Source organism: Hippocampus bargibanti, linkage group LG07 (genome assembly GCF_051943395.1).
Source record: "Hippocampus bargibanti isolate YZ-2025 linkage group LG07, ASM5194339v1, whole genome shotgun sequence".
NCBI lineage: Eukaryota > Metazoa > Chordata > Actinopteri > Syngnathiformes > Syngnathidae > Hippocampus > Hippocampus bargibanti.
In genome coordinates this window covers 10,905,173-10,931,136 of record NC_142740.1, presented here as the reverse complement: position 1 = coordinate 10,931,136, position 25,964 = coordinate 10,905,173, and the positions used below count along the sequence as shown (strand labels likewise).

Below are 25,964 nucleotides of genomic sequence, written 5' to 3'. Positions count from 1 at the left end.
ATAACTCTTGTAAAAGACTGTTCTGGGTTACCAAAAAGGAGGTGTGTCCATCGAAGTTGCGTAGAGCGAGAGCTGCGGTGTTATGTTGGGAAAAAAAGAACTGAAACGGAGCCTGATGTTCTCTATTTTATTTTAATTTAATTAATTTATTTTAAATTGCTTTTCAAGATGACATGTATGTTGTTTGGTGTTGGATTTTATCAAATACATTTTCCCCAAAAATGCGACTTATCCTCCAGTGCGACCTATGTTTTTTTCTTCTTAATTATGCATTTTTGGCTGGTGCGACCTATAATCCGGAGCGATTTATATTCCGAAAAATACGGTATATGAAACGAAATGTAACATATCCAATTAACAAATGCACAGGATGGTGAAAATACGAATTCAATGGACGGAGAGATACCAGAACAACTCAGACCACAACAAGAACACGAAATACTAAACCTGGGCACGAGCAGTGGCAAGGAAAATACATAATTCACCGGCAAACAAGTGGCAGAATGACACCACTTAAATACCCCGGTGAATAATTCGGAGATTGGCAGGAGATGTGTTACAAGCTGGGAAATACAACCCCGCCACCTGCTGCCGAATCAGAACATGACAACTACGATTATGTATGTGGTTTCGAAGAGCAAATATAATAGCCGAACAAGCAACATTCCTGACACACATGCCTGATGGTGGCTAGCTAGATATCTAGCTGGCTGGCTATCTGCATAAAATATAATTTTCAACTAAATAAGCCTTTAAACTACACACAATGTACCTTATTCTATGTATAATACATGTGCTATTGTATTGTAATGAAATAAATACACTGCACTGTATAATAAAGTCATTTTATTTACCTTTGTGATGGTCGTTGATGGCTTGATGGAATGGGGTTGGAGGTCGAAGGGAATTGCTGTTTGGAAGGAGAGTCACATTCCATGAGGACTATAATTAAAGAAATAAACTGTACTGTATAAAAAGTCGTTTTATTTACCTTTGTGATGGTCGTTGATGGCTTGATGGAGTGGGGTGGGAAGGAGTGAGTTACTGTATGGAAGGAGAGTCATCTTCCATAAAGACTGTTGGTCTGTGTAAGCTCTCAGTCGTACAGGAGTGGTCTATCGATGAGAAGGTTTCTTCAGCCGTCATCTGTACTTTTTGAAGGTGTCGGACGTTTCGCCTCCTATCCAAGAGGCTTCGTCAGCGAACTGACGAACTGAGTTCCATGACGAAGCCTCTTGGATAAGAGGCGAAACGTCCGACACCTTCAAAAAGTACATATGACGGCTGAAGAAACCTTCTCATCGATAAGGACTGTTGGTAACTCAACTTCCGGTGTGGCTTCTCTTCTTTGCTTCTTCGTAGAGTATCATTTTTTTCTGAAAAATAAACTCTTAATTGACATTTGTTGCTTTCTGACTTGTAAGGTCTTACGAAACTGAGGCATCACATTATCATTCATCATGTTGAGGATTCTCATAGCCACAGTCTTTTCTGAATGGAACTGTTCAATAAAAGCCTGCACATCATTCCACTCAGCCAACATTGCCTTGATGCGCTCACTTGATGATGCAGCCATCTCCTCCTCCTTGCCCTCAGATAACAACCCCTGAATGGCTTGGTTCTGCTTGTCCTCCTGAAGGCCAATCAAATCCTCTGTGTTGATGACCTCATTATGGTCAGCAACAAGCTCCTCGAAGTCATCTGCATCCACTTCGAGTCCCATGTTCTGTCCAATGTCGTTCAAAACAGCAGTCATGAGGGTCAAATCCTTCAAAGTCCCTCTCTAGGATGCATGTGGGCCACAAATTCTTCCATGCTGCTTTCAAGAATCGAAAGGTAACATCATGCCAAGCCTTTTCTATCAGCTGAACACAATGATACACATTAAAATTGTCCTTCCAACAATCCCTAAGGGATAGTTCAGTGTCATTAGTCATGTGAAAGCACCGAGTAAATAAAGCCTTCGTGTAAAGCTTCTTGAAGCTTGCAATCACTTGCTGGTCCATGGGCTGCAGGAGAGGGGTTGTGTTGGGAGGGAGGGATTTTACCTTGATGAAATTAAGATCACCCTGAAGTTCCTCCTCCAAATTTGGTGGATGCACTGGGGTATTGTCAAGAAGAAGACACTTGACAGGGAGTCCTTTCTCCTCGAGATATTTCCTCACGTTAGGAGCGAAAACATCATGCATCCAGTCCATAAACAGGAGACGAGTAACCCAAGCTTTGGTGTTGAACTTCCACATTACAGGAAGCTTGGATTTAACCACCTGGTTTCTCTTGAAGGCCCTTGGGTTTTCTGAATGATAAACCAACATTGGTTTTATCTTACAGTCACCACTGGCATTAGCGCAAAACAGGAGGGTTAGCCTATCTTTCATAGGTTTATGCCCAGGGACAAACTTCTCTTCCTGTGTTATAAAAGTCCGGTTAGGCATCTTTTTCCAAAAAAGGCCGGTCTCATCTGCATTAAATACTTGCTGAGGAACGTAGCCTTCTTCTTTCACCATTTCAAGGAATGATCCCTTGTAGGCTTCGGCAGCTTGACTGTCAGAACTGGGTGCCTCACCATGACGAGGAACGCAGTGAATCCCTGTATGGCACTTAAAGTTCTCAAACCATCTGCTAGCTTTAAAATCATCAATAAACAGCAAACTTCCAGTTTGCCGCATGACGATATCAGAGTGAATTTGCTGTGGTTTCTTGGATACAATTGCTTTATTCACGCTGTCGCCGGCTAGCTGCTTTTTGTTAATCCAAATTAACAGAAGTTTTTAAACCTCTTCTAATGCCCGAGACCGTTGCTTTGACAGAACGGAAACACCTTTCGCAACACACACATCTTTAGTAGCTTCTTTGTTGCGAAGGATGGTAGCAATGGTGGACTAAGCACGTTGGTACTGGGCCGTTAAGGCAGACAAATGCACACCTCGTTCGTGTTTCTCGATCTCCTTCTTCGCCTCGACTGTAATTTTGTTTTGTGTCTTCTTCGGCTGAACACGAGCCTGTGATGGGGTCTTTTTCGGTCCCATAACAGCAAAAGTATCCATGATAAATTCTTGAAGGCGAACAATGTGTGCACTCAGAGAAAGGGGGTGTGGCAAGGTAGGCCGGCTGTGGCGGTGTTCGGTCGTGTGGTTTGGTGTTCTTCCGCCGAAAATTACTCCGCCAGCCATAGTGGAGCGGCGCTCCGCGTGTATCACGAAAAGTAGTGCGTATGCCAAGGTTTAATTTTCATAAATTTGGTAAATCGAAAAGTTCGTAAGGCAATGTAGGTGTTCGTAAACCGAGGTCCCACTGTGTGTATGTATATAAAAAAATCCTTGTCTCCACCACCATGGGTGGTGTCTGTCCCCCATTTTAGCTAGTGTCCTCTACTAGAGGCCAGGAAGCTTGAGGGTTCTGCGCAGTATCCGTGTTGTTCCTAGCAGTGCGCTTTTCTGGACCGAGATATCTGATGTTGTTCCCGGGATCTGTTGCAACCACTCGCCTAGTTTGGGGGTCACTGCCCCGAGTGCTCCGACCACCACAGGCACGACTGTCACCTTTACCTTCCAGGCCCTCTCCAGCTCCTCTCTGAGCCCTTGGTATTTCTCGATTTTCTTATGTTCCTTCTTTCTGATGTTTCCATCACTTGGGACCGCTACATCCACGACAACGGCTTACCTTTGCCCTTTATCTATGACCACGATATCTGGTTAGTTGGCCATTACCATCTTGTCAGTCTGTATCTGGAAGTCCCACAGGATCTTTGCTCGGTCATTCTCTACAACCTTGGGAGGTGTTTCCCATTTTGACCTTGGGGTTTCCAGTCCATACTCAGTACATATGTTTCGGTAGACTATTCCATCCACCTGGTTATGGCGCTCCATGTAGGCTTTCCCTGCCAGCATCTTACACCCTGCAGTTATGTGTTGGATTGTCTCAGGTGCCTCTGCACTATTATATATATATATATATATATATATATATATATATATATATATATATATATATATATATATATATATATATATATATATATATATATATATTCTCTTGTTTTCCTTTCGGCTTTTCCCTTCAGGGGTCGCCACAGCGAATCATTGTCCTCCATCTTTCCCGGTTTTGTGCATCCTCTTCTCTCACACCAGCTACCTTCATGTCCTCTTTGACCACATTCATAAACCTCCTCTTCGGTCTTCCTCTCGGTCTCCTGCCTGGCAGTTCAAGATTCAGCATCCTTCTCCCAATATAGTCGTTCTCTCTCCTCTGGACATGTCCAAACCATCTCAGACTGGCTTCTCTGACTTTCTCTCCAAAGCCTCTAATATGAGTTGTCCCTCTAATGTACTCATTCCTGATCCTATCCAACCAGGTCACTCCCAAAGAAAACCTCAACATCTTCAGCTCTGCTACCTCCAGCGCTGCTTCCTGTCTTTTCTTCAGTGGCACTGTCTCCAGTCCAAACATCATGGCTGGTCTCACCACTGTTTATACACTTTTCCTTTCATCCTAGCTGAAACCCTCCTATCACACATCACACCTGACATTTTTCTCCAGCCGCTCCAGCCTGCCTGGACACGCTTCTTCACCTCTTTTACACACTCTCCATTGCTCTGGACAGTTGACCCCAAGTACTTAAAATCCTCCACCTTCTTTATCTCTTCTCCCTGTAACATCACTCTTGCACTTGGATCCCTATCATTCACACACATATATTCCATCTTGCTGTGACTGATCTTTATTCCTCTCCTTTCCAGTACATATCTCCACATCTCTAGTATCTCCGCCACTAAATTTCCCACAAAATTTCCCACCAGCCCCCGGCGGGGCTGCTCCGTTCCCTACCGGTCCTCCCGCGCCCTTGCTTGACCCGACAGCAGCAATTAAGAACTGGATGCAGAACCATCACAAAAGGCGAGCATTTATGGAAAACAAGAAGAGAAAATTAATGCTAAGAAGTGCTCCAGATTTGATTACAGACTCTCTGGCTGAGGATACATCAGAACACAGTGACTTCTCATCCACCCCTGGGGCCTTAATTGCCACAGAGGAGCTTTTTAACCACATCCGTGACTTCAACCACAGAGTTCGGAGAGCCCATCTCAGAGTCCCCAAACTTTGCTTCCTCCAAGGAAGGTGGAGTAGAGGAGATCTTCGAAGTACTCTGCCCACCGGCTCACAACGTCCTGAGTCGAGGTCAACAGCGCCCCATCCTCACTGTACAAAGTGTTAGTGGTGCACTGCTTTCCCCTCCTGAGACGCCGGATGTGAGACAAGAATTTCCTCGAAGCCGGCCGGAAGTCGGCTTCCATGGCCTCACCGAACTCTTCCCATGCTCGAGTTTTATCCTCGGCGACCACCGAAGCCGCATTCCGCTTGGCTAATCTATAGGACTCCTTCAGCTTGACGGTATCCCTTACTACTGGTGTCCACCAGCGAGTACAGGGGTTGCCGCCACGACAGGCACCAACCACCTTACGGCCACAACTCCGGTTGGCCGCCTCAGCAAAGGACGTACGAAACATTCCAACTCAATGTCCCCCACACCTCAGGCAAAGTGTGGGAGCAGCCGTGGATGGCCTACACTGGAAACCTGAACAGAAACTGACTCAAAAGTCATTATGGTCCGTGAACTCAAAGGCCGATTTTTGTTGTTGAAATAAAAACGATAAATGTTTGAGTTTTCTGAATGAGTAATGCGTTTTTAATTTGCAGTACATCAATACTAATGAGTTAATGGCTGTCATTTACTAATATCTTTTAAGTGAAGTACGGATTATTTATCTTAAATTATAGGGTGACAAGACACACAATATTCATTTATATATATATATCAGATACCCTGCAGGAATAATAAGGTGGCCAAAGGAAGAGATTCAGACCACGGATGTTAAGACCCGAAAACTCCTCACCATGCACGGAGGGTTCCTTCCCAAGTCCAGCACCCTGAGACTGTACACAAGCCGTAAGGAAGGAGGCCAGGGACTAGTGAGTGTGAGAGCCACGGTCCAAGATGAAACATCCAAGCTCCATGAATACATCAAAGAGAAGGCTCTAACGGATGATGTATTCAGAGAATGTCTCAGACGATGGGGAGCAGAGGATGAGGTGCTGGAAGAGGGACAATCATGGGAGGAAAAGCCCCTACACGGGATGTACCACCGAACCATAGCAAGAAGTGGCTGATCTCAAGAAGTCCTATCAGTGGCTAGAGAGGGCTGGCCTAAAGGACAGCACAGAGGCACTCATCCTTGCTGCCCAAGAGCAGGCCCTGAACACCAGAGCCATAGAGGCAGGGATATACCACACCAGACAAGACCCAAGGTGTAGGTTGTGCAAAGAGGCACCTGAGACAATCCAACACATAACTGCAGAGTGTAAGATGCTGGCAGGGAAAGCCTACATGGAGCGCCATAACCAGGTGGCTGGCGTAGTCTACCGAAACATCTGTGCGGAGTATGGACTGGAAACCCCAAGGTCAAAATGGGAAACACCTCCCAAGATAGTAGAGAATGACCGAGCAAAGATCCTGTGGGACTTCCAGATACAGACTGACAAGATGGTAATGGCCAACCAACCAGATATCGTGGTCATAGATAAAGGGGAAAGGAAAGCCGTTGTCGTGGATGTAGCGGTCCCGAGTGATGGAAACATCAGAAAGAAGGAACATGAGAAAATGTAGAATCACCAAGGGCTCAGAGAGGAGCTGGAGAGAGCCTGGAAGGTAAAGGTGACAGTCGTGCCTGTGGTGGTCGGAGCACTCGGGGCAGTGACCAGGGCAGGATATTATATATATATATATATATATATATATATATATATATATATATATATATATATATATATATATATATATATATATATATATATATATTACAAGGACCCAGTGTATCAATGCTGTAGTCGGTGCACTGAAAAGGAATATTTTGGAAAGTCAGTTTAGGGCTCTTGCCACCTTTGCAAGCTAGCAAAGATGCTAGTTCGTGGTCATGGTTGCGACTGAGGCCATTATCATCCACTATGTCAGCTGCATTGTTCTGTGGTAAGTATGAATGTTACTATACGTCTCTTGTTTGTTGAAAGACACAACGGTGATACAAAGAGAATAGTACCGCGCAGGTTTATTTGGGCGGTTGCGGACTAATATCTATCAGTAATCCTCATTCGCCGTGCTCTCTATGCACGTTTAAGTGCAACGGTAGTGCTGCAGTTTTATGAAGGCACTAAGTAAATATAATGATAGCACAATAAAATGTAACTATGTAAAATGGATGTAGTTTTAAATGGTCATTCATGTGTAAATTAAACATAAAACCTTTTAAATGTATTTTTGGCACATTAAGGGTACTGTGATGTCACGAGAGGCTGTGTCCTGGAGGGCAAATACATCCCCCTAAGATGACTCCACCCAGAGAGAGTCTTGGCCCCATCTGGTGGAAGGCAGCGATTAAAACCACACACCAGCTGATCAGGGCTTGATTGGCAAGCAAGGCTCTTAAGGCAGAGAACCTCTGAGTGTGGAGCTTGGGGAAAGACAAGCTCGATTGCTGTGCTCTGTGAAGAAGTTGATTGCTGTGTGGAACTCATTGCCAGTTGGGACCACACGACTGGACACTGGATTTGAACCTAGCTAAGGTGGCTAGGCTACATGAGGAGGACGTCAAGAGGGGTGAGGCCTAGAGACTCTTGGAAAAGAACTCCGTCTTCAGTTTTACCTCAGAAGAGACTATATTTGGATTTAAGTATCAGAAGAGACTTTATTTTGATAGGTATTGGAAGAGACACTATTCAAACCTTTGTTGCTTGTGAATTCCCCCTGGAACCCTTGATTAAAACCTTTTGTTTGTATCCAAACCTGTCGTCCATTGCACTTCTTGTCCTGTCCCGATGAGAGCTAGCCTCTCATGATATCACAGTACCGAGAGCTGCTGAAGGACAAGTCATCAAACTGCAAACACCTGACTGGCTTGATTGCATCATTTCATCTGGTAAATTAGATTATTTATTAAATTTAAAAAGTAAACATGGACCAAGGTGTTTTATTAAATTAAATGATTACACTTAACTAATCACTGAGCAACACTACCATTATCTAAGGCAGCGATGTTCCGCGGCACACTAGTGTGCCGTGAGAGATCGTCAGGTGTGCCGTGAGAAATTATCCAATATCACTTTATTTAAAAATTAACATTCATTAATAATTTTCTGCAAATATGTCATTTTCCAGTGTCCGTGCTGTAAAGGCTGGCAGAGTAATGTAATATTTGTATTTGTGTGGCAACACATAGCTGATAGCCTCGTTCCTCCAAGAGAATTCGTGATGCACCTGAGAGGCCGTGGTGATGGTCATGGAGAGGTTTTTAAAAAGGGCCCTGGACAAGATTCTGTATGTTAAATACAGAAATGGCACACATAAATGAGACTGCGCCTTTCAGACAGTGCACCCTTTGGTCGTGAAAATACAGTATTTTAATCAGAATCACTTCTTTTGCCCCTCAGATGAGCTAAAGCTGCCACTAATTTTGTACATTGATGATCTAGAAATAGCGAATCCACTGGGTACTTCAAGGAATATCTTCAAACTCAGTTCTGTTTACTGGATACTTGCCGATCATCCCAGTAAATACAGATCTGGCATGCACGTGATTCAACTGGCAGCACTATGTAAGGTTTCTGACATTAAGATGTTCGGCTATGAAAGAGCTCTTGGTCCTTTGTAGCAATATCTCCATAGTCTTGAGCAAGATGGGGTTTTCATTGAGTCCATTGGCAAGGCAGTCGGGGTACAGTCATGTGTGTGGTCCCTTGTTTGGATTCTTGCAGTGTGCAAGTCCTCCAGGGTGGGTAGTGCCAATGGTTTTTTCCCGCCGTTCTAACTGTCCGTTGAAGTTGGATTTTGTCCATTTTTGTGGCGGCCCGAACCAAACGGTGATGGAAGAACACAGGATGGATTCGATAACAGCCGTGTAGAAATGTGGTAGCACCTCCTGTGGCAGGCCATGCTTCTTTAGCAGCCTCAGGATGTACATCCTCCGTGGGGCCTTTCTCAGGATAGAGTTAGGGACCTTCGATTTCATGTCCTGGGAGACTGTGATCCCAGGTCTCAACGGTTGACACGAGGCAGTTGGATCGTGTGAGGGGCAGCTGTGGCGAGGGATGTTTTATGAAGTCCACGATCATCTCTACCGTCTTGAGCGTGTTCAGCTCTAGGTTGTGATGGCTGCACCAGAGCTCCAGGTGCTCCACTTGTTGTCGGTACATAGACTCATCGCCATCTTTGATGAGACCGAGGACCGTGATGTCATCTGCAAACTTTATGAATTTGACAGCTGGGTGCGTTGAGGTGCAGTCCTTTGTGTAGAGAGGGAGAAGAGCAATGGAGAGAGGACGCACTCCTGCGGGGCTCCAGTGCTCGTGGTTCATGTTCAGGAAGATATTTTTCCCAGTCTGAGCTGTTGTGTCCGTCCTGTCAGGAAGCTGAGGATCCACTGGCAGATCATAGGGGACACACCAAGCTGGAGAAGTTTGGGGATGAGGAGTTCTGGGATGATGTTATTGAACGCAGAGCTGTAGTCCACAAACAGGATCCTTGCGCATGTTGCTGTGTTGTCGAGGTGCTCGAGGATGTGGTGCATGTTGACTGTATCCTCCACAGACCTGTTTGCCCGGTAGGCAAACTGAAGAGGATCCAGGAGTGGTCCGGTGATGTTCTTTAGGTGGTTCATCACGAGACGTTCAAAGAACTACATGACCACAGACGTCAGTGCAACAGGTCTATCGTCGTTCAAGCCCGGTGGTGCTGGTTTCTTTGGAATTGGGACAATGATAGACTGTTTGAAGCAGGATGGGACTTCACACTGTTCAAGGGATCTGTTGAAGATCAGAGCCAGCTCGTCAGCGCAGACTTTCAGGCAGGAGGGGGACACTTTGTCAGGTCCCGCAACTTTCTTGATCTCCTGCTGCTTAAAGAGCCGTCTCACGTCCAGTTCGTGGATCTGTAGGGCGGAGGGCGGAGATACGGTAGTTTCTGGTAATGGTGGGCAGACGTGGGAAATGGCGGTGTCTTTTTCAAAAGAATGTATTTAGCTCATCAGCCAGACCATTGTTGTTCACTACTTGGGGGGGATGGTAAATTGTAATTTGTTATTGCTTTCAGGCCATTCCACACCAATGCACAGTCGTTAGCAGAAAACCGTTTGATAAGCCTCTCCGCATAACTTTTCTATGTGATGCTAATTTCCTTTGTCAGTTGGTTTCGGGCGTGTTTGTAAAGTGCCCGATCTCCGCTTCTAAATGACGGACTCTTATCTTTCCCAAGCTGCCTGAGTTTGGGAGTGAACCATGGCGAGTTGTAGCTGAAGGAGCGGAAGGACTTATGTTAAGTGTGTTTGATGGTGTGTGTGGAAAAGACATGTTTGGGTAATTTCACACATTGAGACGCCTGCGCACGAGCGAATCATGTGAAACGCGGCTGTTGTAATGCCTTTTATGCGCAGAATAAATGTTTGTTGAGTTCCCCGTCCAATGATTGACATGGCTGTGCATCATTATTCTCATGTGAATATTAGCCATCGTTCAGGTAAACTGCTATTTTGGTGACTGCTGCAGGAATGTCCAGCGCTACAGGTTCCAGTACTAAAGGCCAAAGGCGGTTCAGGCTTTTATTCGACTGTGATGAGAACAATTAGGAACTCTGGGAGACGAGGTTCCTCGAGCACATGGAGTTGCGCGGCCTCACAGACGTTATTTTGTGCGTCCCGGACATTGAAAAGGACGGTGAAGAAGCTCTCGCCGAAGATAAGGCTAAAAATGGAGAGGCATATGCAGAGTTGGTGCAATGTCTGGACAATAAGAGCTGATCGCTGGTAATGAGGGACGCAAAACGTTACGTAATGAGAGTACTGGAAATTCATTATGCCGGAAAGGACAAACCACAGGTGGTGAGTCTATATTGTGAACTTTCCTCACTCTGAAAAGGCAGCTATGAGACAGTCACGGACTATGTTATCCGAGCAGAGACTGTATTCACCTCATTAAGGAGAGCAGACGAGCATATTAGCGATGGACTTCAGATAGCCATGATGCTAAAGGGGCTTCCCGACTCTTACAAACCATTCGTTGTGCACGTCACCCAAACTAATGACAGTATGACTTTTGGCGAGTTCAAAACTAAGCTACAAAGTTTTAAGAGTACTGAAAAATATGGAATAGGTTAAAAGAGTTGCGACGGAGACCACATGATGAAAACCAGCGGGACTACAAGACCGCATGGGAGAGGGAAGAAAAGGGACCTGGCTGATGTTGAGTGTTACACCTGAGGTAAAAGAGGGCATATGGCCAGGACATGTCCTTATGCTGCCCATGCGAGAAGAGAGGAAAGAAAGTGGGACATGCCACATCGAGGCCGACACGGTCGAGGACGAAGCCGTGACGACATGAAGAGAGCTGCTGACGAGACTGAGTCAGAGTCTTTTCCGTCAAATGGAGCGGAGGTCCACTTCAAAGACGGTGATGACTGGCTGGCTGGTCCACAAGGATGGTACCGAATTCAAAATGGATGTAAATGGTAGGATGCATTACCTAAACACAATGGAAGATGAAAATGTTGATAAAGCGTATGGTTGTCATGATCTCCAAACTTGGCACAAAATACTTGGTCATTGTAATTTTGAAGATGTTGCCAAAGTAGAAAAGGTGGTTAAAGGGATGTCTATAAGCAGGAAACATGGCACACAGGGCAAGTTAACACAGAGCAGGAACAGACAAGTGCACACAGACCTGTGCGGTCCGATAGAACCGACAGATAGAAACGGCTACAGATATTCAATAGCATTTACTGATGACCACTGTGGGATGATTTTACCATATTTTATTAACACGACAAAAGCTACAGAAAAATTCATTGCTGCTGTAGCGCCATATGGAAAAAGAAAATGCATACGGTCCGACAACGGCACAGTCTCTGTGCAAGACTTCCAGTCTTTACTTAGAAAGAATGGGATAAGGCACGAGACAAGTGCACCCTACTCGCCTCCCCAAAACGGAACTGCAGAGAGGTTAGAGAACGTTATTTGAAATGTCTCGATGCATGCTGTTGGAGAGTTACCTCCCCAAGGAACTATGGACATCCATCCATCCATTTTCCGTACCGCTTATTCCTCACTAGGGTCGCGGGGGGTGCTGGAGCCTATCCCAGCTGTCTTCGGGCACGAGTCGGGGGACACCCTGAATTGGTTGCCAGCCAATCGCATATGCTGTACAAACGGCCGCTCAAATACGCAAACGATGCTACAGTAAGCGGCTACAGCAGACACCTTACCGTGTTTTTTACGGCAAAAATTCTAATATGCCTTTGTAATATGCAGATATTTGGCTGTGAATGTTATGTATATAAACAGGACAAAAAGAAGTTAGATTCCAGATGTGAGAAGGGAATTTTCGTAGGTTATGATAAGTATAGTCCAGCCTATAATGTGTACTATCCTGAGACAAGAAAAGTCCTGAAACAGACTGGTGACGTTTATCATGAAAAACAACACAGATAATCAGACTCAAACAGGTTGTAACATGTGGTACGACATTCAGTTACAGAAAACACCTCCCAAGGTGATCAAGGTGAGTCAGGGAACACTTGAGAAAAGCAAAGAACCGAGTGCTGAAGAGACAGTAGAAATAGATCTGACTCAGACAGACAATTTTCAGACAGAACAGGAAAGGAGGTGTCCTACCTAAAAGAAAAAGAAAGGCTGCAGAATATTTAAAGAAGTACATATGTAAAATTGAGTGTGATGATGACAAAAAACAAAAATATTGACTATTTCTACAAGATGACTTATGGTGTACCTAAGACTTTTAAAGAGGCTATGGAGCCTGAAAAATCAAAAATGTGGGCTACTGCAATGAAAGAGATGAAATCTCTGACAGAAAATGAGACTTTCACTGTGACTTCACTACCAAAGGGCAAACAAGTAGTGGAAGGTCGCTGGGTGTATACAGTGAAAGAGAACCCTCACGGATCTGAGACTTGTAAAGCCAGTTATGTAGCAAAAGGATACGGTCAAGTGGAAGAAATTGACTATCGAGAGACATTTTCACCGACAGCTAAGATGACCTATATTCGAGCACTGATGCATGTGACTGCGCAGGAAGATCTTACCCTACATCAAATGGACGAGAAGACTGCGTATATCTATGCTCCAATCTACTGTGAATTATATGTGGAGCAACCTGAAGGATTTGAGACCAGGCCACAAACAGGAAACCATTTGGTATGTAAGCTCAACAAATCATTGTATGGCTTAAAACAATCAGGGCGTAACTGGAACATGTTACTGTGTAATCACCTCATCAAAAATGGTTTTATACAAAATGATGCTGATCATTTTGTCCACTGCAGAGCATCTGAAAATGAGAAAGTCATTAATGACATTCGGTTAGTGTAGGTGGATGACTTAATCATAGCGGCGAGTCACGATACCATACTCAGTGAAGCCAAAGAAATGCCAAAAAGGTTGAAGATGAAATATATGGGTCCACTTAAACACTTCATCTGTATCGACTTTGAACAAAGTAAAGGGGAGATCAAAATACAGTAAAGTCTCGTTATATCGATATTCAAGGGAGTCCGAAAAAATATCGATATAACCGGGACTATCGATATATCCGATCCTGCGCCGAACTGCATTAAACAAAAGCCGCCAAAAGAGGGCAGCCAAGCGCCATATAAGAAACGGAACTGGCCATTAGCTCCCCTTTTTTTTTGGGTAAGAGATGTTCCCCCAATGTTGCCTCAAAAAGGCACATATAATTCTTTAATGATTGTAAACATGTATGCTTTAATCTTCAGAACTACAGTGTATTTGAAACATATTCATAACTGGATGTGTAACAAGAAAGCATATTATCCGAATTTGAAGCCATTGTTTGGATTCACAAGCAATGCAAGACGTCTTGGCGTTAAGTCATTTTTATTTGCATTTGAATAAAAAGTGACATCGGCTGTCCTTTAATACACAGTATGGAATGTTAATAATTTTCAAAATCATCGCGCTTCAGCAGACAAAACAAGAAACATTGTTGCAAAAAACGATTGCATTCATATACAGTACAGTGGGCATGTACATAACACAACAGGGAAACTGCAACGCTTACATCTTACTGTATTATGTATACAATTTAAAAAAGTCATCAATCTTCTTCTGCTTCCCATTTTTACCTTTTAACACAAACACTTCAATCTCGTCTGCTAGACACGAGCTAGCGTCTGAAAATGAAAATGGCTCTGCTACACGGGTGCTGGGCACGTAACCAAGTCACCTGACCAAGTCGACCAATGGCGCGACTGATGGCGTGACACGTAACCAAGACACGTGACCAAGTTGACCAATGGCGCGACCGATGGCGTGTCACGTGACAAAGTCACACGGCCAAGTCGACCAATAGCGCGACCGATGGCGGCTCATGTGACCAAGTCGACCAATGGCGCGACCGATGGCGGCTCACGTAACAAGACACGTGACCAAGTTGACCAATGGTGCGACGGATATGTCGATATAAACAACAAAAATGGCCGGCGGGGGATGAAAAGGAGCACCGTAATAACCGGATTATCATAATAACCGGGTATCGTACTAAACGGTACTAATTATACATAAAAAGACTAGAAATGTGCAAGGGAAATGAAAATAGTATCGTAATAAGCGGTACTATCGATATAACCGATATCGATATAACGAGACTTTACTGTAACTACAAAGAAACACATTGAGAGGATACGTCTGTGTAAGCTCTCAGTCGTACAGGAGTGGTCCATCGATGAGAAGGTTTCTTCAGCCGTCATCTGTACAATTTTGAAGGTTTCGGACGTTTCGCCTCCTATCGAAGAGGCTTCGTCAGCGAACTAAAGTCTGACTGGTTGTATCGGCCCTATTTATATATCCCTAATGTCCAGGCATGGCGGCGCCGGACACAGCTATGATAGGTCACTACTCTCAGGTTGGGGGGAGGAGAGGACCCCTCCCTGTAGCCCCACTGATTGTTCCTACATTCCTGACTAACGACTGGCCTATTTCCCCCACTCACACCGGTATCACCTCATCAGCATAACGAATGTTGCCTAACCTGTTTTGCCTAAGCAGGCTATTGTATGAACGATCCAAATTGAACCTCACCCCACCAGACCGGTTTAAAGAAGGATTTTATTGTTTTATAAGAATCGCTTCTTTTACCCCCCTTTCAAACCATCTATGTTCTTTCGCTAAGATTTTAACCTCATTGTCGTCAAATGTGTGGTTGCTAGCTTTTAGGCGCAAATGTACTGCCGATTGAGGCCCACTTGTATTATCCCTGCGATGTTGATAAAGTCTTTTTTTGAGAATTTGTTGAGTCTCCCCAATGTACTGCTCTTTACAATTTTCATTCTTACAATGTATGGAATAAACTACATTACTTTGTTTTTTCCAATCCAAGATGGCGCCGCGGATGGCAGCCTCGGTCACACGCTCCCTAGTATTGTTCCTGGTTTTGTCATTTTCATTTGTTTTTTGCGATCCTACGCGACTCAGTTACACGAGGGAAGAGTTACTGAGCATTGGGGAATCCACTCTTGGACTATTTTCACAGACACACCAAAATCTACATGGTTTTTCGGGGCTGCTCGCGAGCGGCGTAGCAGCTCTGTACGGAGCTTTGAGACGCCGGCGTAGGAGGGGGAAGCGAGCCGGCGTGCTCGTCAAGCTACGGCAGCGTGGATTTCAAACGCCGCTCCCATCGATCCACCTCGCTAATCTACGCTCACTACCAAACAAGATGGACGAACTTCTGCTTCTCACAAAGACCAATAAAACGTTTGCCCGCTCTGCTGCGCTGTGCTTCACTGAGACTTGGCTCAGTGACCGCCACACGGATTCCGCGCTACACCTACCCGGATTCCGTCTCCTTCGGGCCGACCGTGATACGGAGCAATCGGGGAAATACAAAGGTGGTGGACTATGCTTCGACATCAACGAAGAATGGTGCACCGATGTCACGATGCTCGACGCACACTGCAGCCCTGGTTTGGAATCGCTGTCTCTCAACTGCAAGCCATTCTACTCGCCACGTGAGTTCGCTTCCTTTATTCTCGTTGCCGTGTACATCGCGCCACAAGCTAATGCTAACGCGTGTATACAAACGCTAGCGGACCATGTAAACCATCTCAAACTAAAATATCCAGAATCACCCCTGATCATTTTGGGCGATTTTAATCAAACACGTCTAAACCGTGAACTTCCCAAATATAAGCAGCATATTGACTGTTTCACCAGAGGAGAAAACATTCTAGATCATTGTTACAGCACTCAAAGGCGCATACCGGTCTGTTGCGCATTCAGCATTCGGTCTTTCTGACCACTATTTAATCCACTTAATTCCCACATACAGACAGAAACTCAAATGTGTAAAACTGGTAGTCAAGACAGTTAAAACATGGACAGATGAAGCAAAGTTATCGCTACAAGAATGCTTAGACTGCACTGATTGGAGCGTCTTTGAAACTTCAACGGGCACATTGGATGAATACACAGACACTGTAACATCATACATCAGTTTCTGTGAGGACATGTGTGTACCAACAAAGTCCGCTCATTCAACAACAACAAGCCATGGTTCACTCCCAAACTCAGGCATCTTAGGAAAGTGTCCGCAATCGACGGCAATCGAGCACTTTACAAACTTGCCCGAAAAGGAAATTAACATCGCAAAGAAAAGTTATGCGGAGAGGCTTATCAAACAGTTCTCCGCTAACGACTCTGCATCGGTGTGGAATGGCCTGAAAGCAATAACAAATTATCGTTTACCTTCCCCCCAAGCAGTGTACAACAATGGTATGGCTGATGAGTTAATTTGTAAAATCACTTAAAATGACTTCTACTGAATGTATTTTACAAAATACTCCACGGCAAATAGCTGTATGTTACGTTTTAAGACTTGCGCTGAATATTCAAGATATGCCGATACCGGATGATGCCGATACCGGAAGTGACGCCACGTAAGGAACACCCTTGACCGAGAAAGCGACACACAGTGCATTTGGATACTTTTTTTTGTCTGAAAACATTGTGGTGATCCGTTTTCATCGCGAAATTAGAAGGAAAACTACACAAATAACGTGATGGTGAATCGTTGTGTGGCAGCTAATTGTGGTAACGCGCATCAGAATGGTATAAGTTTATACAGATTTCCAGCGGACAAACCAGCCATCTGGGCGGAATGGGAAAGATAAGTCCAACGAACCAGAGCAGGGTGGAAGGCCAAGAAGTATTCAGTTGTTTGTAGCGTTCATTTTGAACAAGATTGTTTCGAAATACAGGAATCCAATATGGCAAAGTTTGGACTGAATGTTAGGTTCAAACACTGGTTAAAAGCGGGAGCAATCCCGACAATATTCGAAAGGAAAGCGTCCTCAACAACACACGGAGAAGGCGCGCCGTCCCCAACCAAAAGGCCGTTTGCCAAACGGGAGAGGTCCAGGGTAAGGTGCAGGATAGGGTATTAATCTAATCTATAATTCTAAAATGAGATTTGACCTAGATATTATACCTAAATATACATATAGTTTGAATTTGTAGTTCTAGGCCTACAGTCTAGTAATGTTAATCGATCGCAAAGCACTTCACAGAGCTTAATATATGCTATGCTAGTTTCATATACTGTATGTCATGAATCCAATCGTGAGCCAAATATCGTGATTTGAATCGAATCCTGGGAAATCAAACTGTCGCTCTGTACCGGTTAGTTGGGAAACAAGGTAAATCCGTAATCAGTTGGTAATGCAGAACCATAAAATATGTTCGTTCGCTCCGTTGGATACAATAATATTGTTGCTGGGCACGTAACCAAGTCACCTGACCAAGTCGACCAATGGCGCGACTGATGGCGTGACACGTAACCAAGACACGTGACCAAGTTGACCAATGGCGCGACCGATGGCGTGTCACGTGACAAAGTCACACGGCCAAGTCGACCAATAGCGCGACCGATGGCGGCTCATGTGACCAAGTCGACCAATGGCGCGACCGATGGCGGCTCACGTAACAAGACACGTGACCAAGTTGACCAATGGTGCGACGGATATGTCGATATAAACAACAAAAATGGCCGGCGGGGGATGAAAAGGAGCACCGTAATAACCGGATTATCATAATAACCGGGTATCGTACTAAACGGTACTAATTATACATAAAAAGACTAGAAATGTGCAAGGGAAATGAAAATAGTATCGTAATAAGCGGTACTATCGATATAACCGATATCGATATAACGAGACTTTACTGTAACTACAAAGAAACACATTGAGAGGATACGTCTGTGTAAGCTCTCAGTCGTACAGGAGTGGTCCATCGATGAGAAGGTTTCTTCAGCCGTCATCTGTACAATTTTGAAGGTTTCGGACGTTTCGCCTCCTATCGAAGAGGCTTCGTCAGCGAACTAAAGTCTGACTGGTTGTATCGGCCCTATTTATATATCCCTAATGTCCAGGCATGGCGGCGCCGGACACAGCTATGATAGGTCACTACTCTCAGGTTGGGGGGAGGAGAGGACCCCTCCCTGTAGCCCCACTGATTGTTCCTACATTCCTGACTAACGACTGGCCTATTTCCCCCACTCACACCGGTATCACCTCATCAGCATAACGAATGTTGCCTAACCTGTTTTGCCTAAGCAGGCTATTGTATGAACGATCCAAATTGAACCTCACCCCACCAGACCGGTTTAAAGAAGGATTTTATTGTTTTATAAGAATCGCTTCTTTTACCCCCCTTTCAAACCATCTATGTTCTTTCGCTAAGATTTTAACCTCATTGTCGTCAAATGTGTGGTTGCTAGCTTTTAGGCGCAAATGTACTGCCGATTGAGGCCCACTTGTATTATCCCTGCGATGTTGATAAAGTCTTTTTTTGAGAATTTGTTGAGTCTCCCCAATGTACTGCTCTTTACAATTTTCATTCTTACAATGTATGGAATAAACTACATTACTTTGTTTTTTCCAATCCAAGATGGCGCCGCGGATGGCAGCCTCGGTCACACGCTCCCTAGTATTGTTCCTGGTTTTGTCATTTTCATTTGTTTTTTGCGATCCTACGCGACTCAGTTACACGAGGGAAGAGTTACTGAGCATTGGGGAATCCACTCTTGGACTATTTTCACAGACACACCAAAATCTACATGGTTTTTCGGGGCTGCTCGCGAGCGGCGTAGCAGCTCTGTACGGAGCTTTGAGACGCCGGCGTAGGAGGGGGAAGCGAGCCGGCGTGCTCGTCAAGCTACGGCAGCGTGGATTTCAAACGCCGCTCCCATCGATCCACCTCGCTAATCTACGCTCACTACCAAACAAGATGGACGAACTTCTGCTTCTCACAAAGACCAATAAAACGTTTGCCCGCTCTGCTGCGCTGTGCTTCACTGAGACTTGGCTCAGTGACCGCCACACGGATTCCGCGCTACACCTACCCGGATTCCGTCTCCTTCGGGCCGACCGTGATACGGAGCAATCGGGGAAATACAAAGGTGGTGGACTATGCTTCGACATCAACGAAGAATGGTGCACCGATGTCACGATGCTCGACGCACACTGCAGCCCTGGTTTGGAATCGCTGTCTCTCAACTGCAAGCCATTCTACTCGCCACGTGAGTTCGCTTCCTTTATTCTCGTTGCCGTGTACATCGCGCCACAAGCTAATGCTAACGCGTGTATACAAACGCTAGCGGACCATGTAAACCATCTCAAACTAAAATATCCAGAATCACCCCTGATCATTTTGGGCGATTTTAATCAAACACGTCTAAACCGTGAACTTCCCAAATATAAGCAGCATATTGACTGTTTCACCAGAGGAGAAAACATTCTAGATCATTGTTACAGCACTCAAAGGCGCATACCGGTCTGTTGCGCATTCAGCATTCGGTCTTTCTGACCACTATTTAATCCACTTAATTCCCACATACAGACAGAAACTCAAATGTGTAAAACTGGTAGTCAAGACAGTTAAAACATGGACAGATGAAGCAAAGTTATCGCTACAAGAATGCTTAGACTGCACTGATTGGAGCGTCTTTGAAACTTCAACGGGCACATTGGATGAATACACAGACACTGTAACATCATACATCAGTTTCTGTGAGGACATGTGTGTACCAACAAAGTCCGCTCATTCAACAACAACAAGCCATGGTTCACTCCCAAACTCAGGCATCTTAGGAAAGTGTCCGCAATCGACGGCAATCGAGCACTTTACAAACTTGCCCGAAAAGGAAATTAACATCGCAAAGAAAAGTTATGCGGAGAGGCTTATCAAACAGTTCTCCGCTAACGACTCTGCATCGGTGTGGAATGGCCTGAAAGCAATAACAAATTATCGTTTACCTTCCCCCCAAGCAGTGTACAACAATGGTATGGCTGATGAGTTAATTTGTAAAATCACTTAAAATGACTTCTACTGAATGTATTTTACAAAATACTCCACGGCAAATAGCTGTATGTTACGTTTTAAGACTTGCGCTGAATATTCAAGATATGCCGATACCGGATGATGCCGATACCGGAAGTGACGCCACGTAAGGAACACCCTTGACCGAGAAAGCGACACACAGTGCATTTGGATACTTTTTTTTGTCTGAAAACATTGTGGTGATCCGTTTTCATCGCGAAATTAGAAGGAAAACTACACAAATAACGTGATGGTGAATCGTTGTGTGGCAGCTAATTGTGGTAACGCGCATCAGAATGGTATAAGTTTATACAGATTTCCAGCGGACAAACCAGCCATCTGGGCGGAATGGGAAAGATAAGTCCAACGAACCAGAGCAGGGTGGAAGGCCAAGAAGTATTCAGTTGTTTGTAGCGTTCATTTTGAACAAGATTGTTTCGAAATACAGGAATCCAATATGGCAAAGTTTGGACTGAATGTTAGGTTCAAACACTGGTTAAAAGCGGGAGCAATCCCGACAATATTCGAAAGGAAAGCGTCCTCAACAACACACGGAGAAGGCGCGCCGTCCCCAACCAAAAGGCCGTTTGCCAAACGGGAGAGGTCCAGGGTAAGGTGCAGGATAGGGTATTAATCTAATCTATAATTCTAAAATGAGATTTGACCTAGATATTATACCTAAATATACATATAGTTTGAATTTGTAGTTCTAGGCCTACAGTCTAGTAATGTTAATCGATCGCAAAGCACTTCACAGAGCTTAATATATGCTATGCTAGTTTCATATACTGTATGTCATGAATCCAATCGTGAGCCAAATATCGTGATTTGAATCGAATCCTGGGAAATCAAACTGTCGCTCTGTACCGGTTAGTTGGGAAACAAGGTAAATCCGTAATCAGTTGGTAATGCAGAACCATAAAATATGTTCGTTCGCTCCGTTGGATACAATAATATTGTTACCAGTAGCCCGTATCGTAACATTGATATGATGACATATGCATAGCATCTTGTGACAGTAAAGTCTCCTTGAGAGTTTTGAAAGATGCTTATAAATGAAATTTATGATTATTACTATCATGATTATTATTATAAGGAGACACGATATTATGCCGGTAGTACACCCCTAGCCATGTGCCACACATGTCTGATTTACAAGTCTCAATTGGTTCCTCATGCAATTGATTCCTTGAAACATTTGATACCTGCAGATCGTTGCTGAAGCTATGGCAGAATATGAAGCTACTACATCAATGGCAGCTGTTCCTGAACAAGATCTAGTACTGGATCAGCCAACTACTGAACCAGAGGTGGCTCAGGTGGGTACAATAATATTAGCTAGGTTTTTACACAATCAATAGCTATTACAAGCTAAAAAATATTGTTCAAATCATGCAAATAATATTCACCTGATATGCTGGGTCATATTGATAAATTGATTAATAAGTCCATTGTAGGATTTTGTATCTCAGCTTGCATGATATTAATGCATTGCATTTATTTTTGTTTCAGTCAAAAGATTTTGCCTGCCAAGCAAAGCCAAAACAGGCACTAAGCGGATGCAACAAAAGGATTCAGGCTCATGTTATAGCAAAATCTAGAGGTAATAACACATAACATTTGCATAATAAATAATAATCATGGTCCATCACATGGTTGGATTTTTTTTCTGTATAAAGCTGTATTTTCCCTTTCCGGTGGAGAAAACTGGAAATCTGACAACAACAAAATAAAACAAAACAGAAATTTCCAGAAAAACCCCAAATCCACCTTCAAGTCCAATAGAAATTGTTGCCTACCCTGGTCCATCGTGATAAAATCCTCGAAGGCATTGTTTGTTACTGATCAATTTCAATGCAAATATTACAAATAATGACTTTTTTTCATCATAGCTCAGTGATGCACTGTTGCATAATGTTAGGTTATTATATTCTGTAACTTTATTTTATGTCGTTTTCCACAGGATTCCAGCATTATCCTGATACATCTGATGCCACAGTTCAGTGTGATCTGGTGCCTGGCCTGGAACCCATACATACTGAAAATTTGTGGAGTTGTATTAACAGTAGAATTCCATCACAGAACCTTTGTTTTTAAGCTGCTGACTAACATTAAAGTGTGGTATGACAGGCTGTGGGTAACGTTGCTGTCGCTGAGAAGTTTGTCAAACTGATGATGGTTCACACCTCTGGACCGGATGAAATTTACAGTGCGAATAACCACCTCCGTGACGTGGTCCATTTTCAGCGACTTGCAACACAATGCCTCCTGGTGCAAAAGACAGTGAAATGTCCAGAAACGATCTCCTCCATTAAGGGCTTGTACTTTGTCTTTGAACTTTGTCGCGACACCTGCTTTCTTTCCGACCATGGATGACGCGCCGTCTGTAGCCAGGCTGACAGCGCGGGACCAGTCCACTCCAACTCCGTCCAATACAGCAACGACAGAGCCGAAAATGTCCTCGGCTGTTGTGGTGTCCATCATTGGAAACTCAAGAAACTCTTCAGTAACAGTCAATGTCTCATCAACTCCTCGAATAAATATGGCCAGTTGTGCCACGTCTGTGATGTCAGTGCTCTCGTAAGTTGCCACGGAAAATGCAATAAATCCTCTCTGCTCTAGTATTCCTCGTCAGGCTAATATTGGCAAAAGCGTGTCGCTTCTCGGAACATACAAGTTCCGAGAATACCATACAAGCCGCCTTCAACATCTGTCAATAAATAGGACGTGGTCCATTTTTCTTTGAAATTTGGACACTCCTTATCTACTTTTCTCCGTTTGGATAACGACATTTCGGCTAATGAGGGTGTCGCGGGGAGGTAGAGACCAAGGTATTAACAACGTCATAACAAGCAGCAGATGCCGCATTGACACCGTCTGCTGTTTTCAGTCTGTCTCTGTAATGCGGCGTGTCTTCTACTGTGATGGAAAGAGTGCGCCCCTTAGCGAATAATCCATGAATTGCAGCAAATTAAAAATATTAATTCCATGTCTTTTATGCATTTTTCCACTTTCAAATTATCCTGCGGGCCTGATCGAAACTCCTTGGTGGCCAGTTCCGGCCCGCGGGCCGTATGTTTGACACCCCTGGGTTAGGCCATAATTTCTAAAGTATATAACTGGATTTCAATATGTAATTATTGTTGAATAAATGTGTCTTTTATTTGATAACTAACCATGTGATTACATTCTGTCAGGTTTCAGTGCAAAATTAGTGGCTGCTGCCAAATTCAAGGACTGTGGGCCAATACAGCAGTGGGTCCACAGTATAGCCAACCACATGTACTGGTGTGCCGCATCTACACCTCCAGGCCAAGGAGAGCTGATTGTGGCGAAATGGCGTTCAACAGTCAACCAGGTCCAGAATGTACATGCTGGACACAGCAAGAAATTTACAAACTGCAGCCATGGTGAACTACAAGGCAGGGAGGCTAGAAAGAAGTGGCTTGCACCTGGTAAGTAATTGTTATAAGTTTACTGTGTGTATCGATGAGAAGGTTTCTTCAGCCGTCATCTGTACAAATTTGAAGGTTTCGGACGTTTCGCCTCCTATCTTGGATAGGTACAAATTTGTACAGATGACGGCTGAAGAAACCTTCTCATCGATGGACCACTCCTGTACGACTGAGAGCTTACACAGACGTTTTACTGTGTGGAGTGATATAGAATGTTTGACACAAGTTATTTAATTGGGATTCACTTCGGTTAACTGTTTGTAATGCAAGATGAAAACTACAAATATAATTTTGATTCTGTATAGATGTGTCTTGATTTCTACCATATTTTCCCTATTTATATAAAAAACAGATTCTCTGGCAGCCATCAAGTTGGAAAACCTGGTCACCAACACCAGACTCTGCAAGGACATTGCCAAGCTCTCTGGCCAACATCAGACATCCACAATAGAGTCCTTTCATAGTCTGGTCACACGTTTTGCGCCCAAAATGTATATTTTCTCCTACGCAGGAATGAACTGCAGGTGAGATTCCCACACTTTTCCCCCTATGTTTCATATTTTTTATATTGGTTATAATTTCACAAGCAAAGTACAGGCGGCATGTCCTTATGAATCACTTTGATTCAGGGAAAACATACCAATACACATTATACAATTGGTACCTCACATATTAGGATTACTATTATTACTATAGGATTATCTACTAGTACTGTGTTCTTCCTTTACCTCACTATACTATCACAGGCTACAACTGGCAGCACTTCATTACAACGACAACAGCACAAAGACCCAGGCAAAAACCAAGGGAGGTCAGCTCAGGTACTCCATTCACTTCCCAAAGTACAAGAAAGGGGGCCACGTGGTGAAGAAAGTTGGAAGTGCTGCAATTTACGGTACGTTTACAGAATCATCAATTTACAGAATCATCAAATTATGACCACACATATCATGGCCTGTATGCTGACATATTTTTTTGTGGAACTTGCAGGATACATTGACATCCTGATGGGTCGAGTTATTCAACGGTGTTCGGCGGATGGCACAGATGATGTGAACAAGGATGTCCCAACACCACCTCAACCACTGCAAGCATGCACCGGCCAAACAAACAAGATGACATTGATGACCATCAGACACGGCTCAGAAATCCGGATACGCAATGAACTTGTTTAGTGTTATAAACTGTTTCTGTGTGTGTGCGTGTGCGTATGCGCGCATGTGTGCATGTGTTTGCGTGTGATGGTGAGGGAAATAGATACATTTAGTTAGCCATATTAAACATTGTGTAGGATAAAATATTCTAATGATTATCCTATACAATGTGAATTAATCAGTAAAAATAGTGCTTTGTTTTCAATAGATGGATGAGCGAGCGGACATGGAATGCTCATTGTGAGTTGTGTTTTGGGTACCAGGGGGTCAAGGAGTCAGCTGGTTCTCATCACCCAGGGGAAGTGAAGGAGTACAACATGACCAAGGCTGCATGGAGGAGGTGAAATGCTACAACATATCGCCGCTCCACCCCGCCAAAGAGGAGACGACATCACATTTCTTTATTTGAGCCAAATTTGAGTCTCATTCTTTGTCTCTCTTTTGTCTTACCGACTGATTTTGAGGACGCATGAATATTTTCTGTCCCAAAGAGCTCAGACCCAGATTTCTGTATTAGATAAAATTGTTAGAAATAAACCACCTGTTAGTAACTTGCCGGCTTTTTTGGTCATGCCTCTCGCAAAGAATAAGCCAATGGATTGTTTACGTTGTGCAATAAATATTTAATTACCTTTATAATTGTTCAAAGGAAACTGTTCATGCTAATATTAGCTTGTGTTATTTTTGGATGGATGGACGGAGACAGAGAGACGGAGACAGACAGACAGAGAGACAAACAGACAGACAGACAGACAGCAAGACAGACACAGAGAGACAGACAGACAACTGTCATTTGTCGTCACTACATAAACAATGTAAATAAAGGAACAAAACACATGTACGTATGTTTGGTTTACTTTCTTTGAGATCAATACAATGCGCAAAATGGTCGTATCAGGATTTGAATC

At 44.0% G+C, this 25,964-nt stretch overlaps 2 protein-coding genes across 2 annotated transcripts in view; one reads left to right on the top strand and one right to left on the bottom strand.

The window, feature by feature from the left end:
• The window catches only part of LOC148895400 (uncharacterized), a 66,634-nt gene that overhangs the window by 7,285 nt on the left and 33,385 nt on the right, over positions 1-25,964 (bottom strand). The window lies entirely within an intron of this gene.
• Positions 18,625-25,899, top strand: LOC148895402 (uncharacterized). The gene is made up of 8 exons (XM_089001012.1): positions 18,625-19,647; positions 21,659-21,766; positions 21,960-22,050; positions 22,411-23,027; positions 23,645-23,902; positions 24,255-24,426; positions 24,649-24,797; positions 24,893-25,899. The coding sequence occupies exons 5-8, from the start codon at positions 23,728-23,730 to the stop codon at positions 25,075-25,077; spliced, it is 681 nt and encodes a 226-aa protein (XP_088857138.1). The 5' UTR covers positions 18,625-19,647; positions 21,659-21,766; positions 21,960-22,050; positions 22,411-23,027; positions 23,645-23,727; the 3' UTR covers positions 25,078-25,899.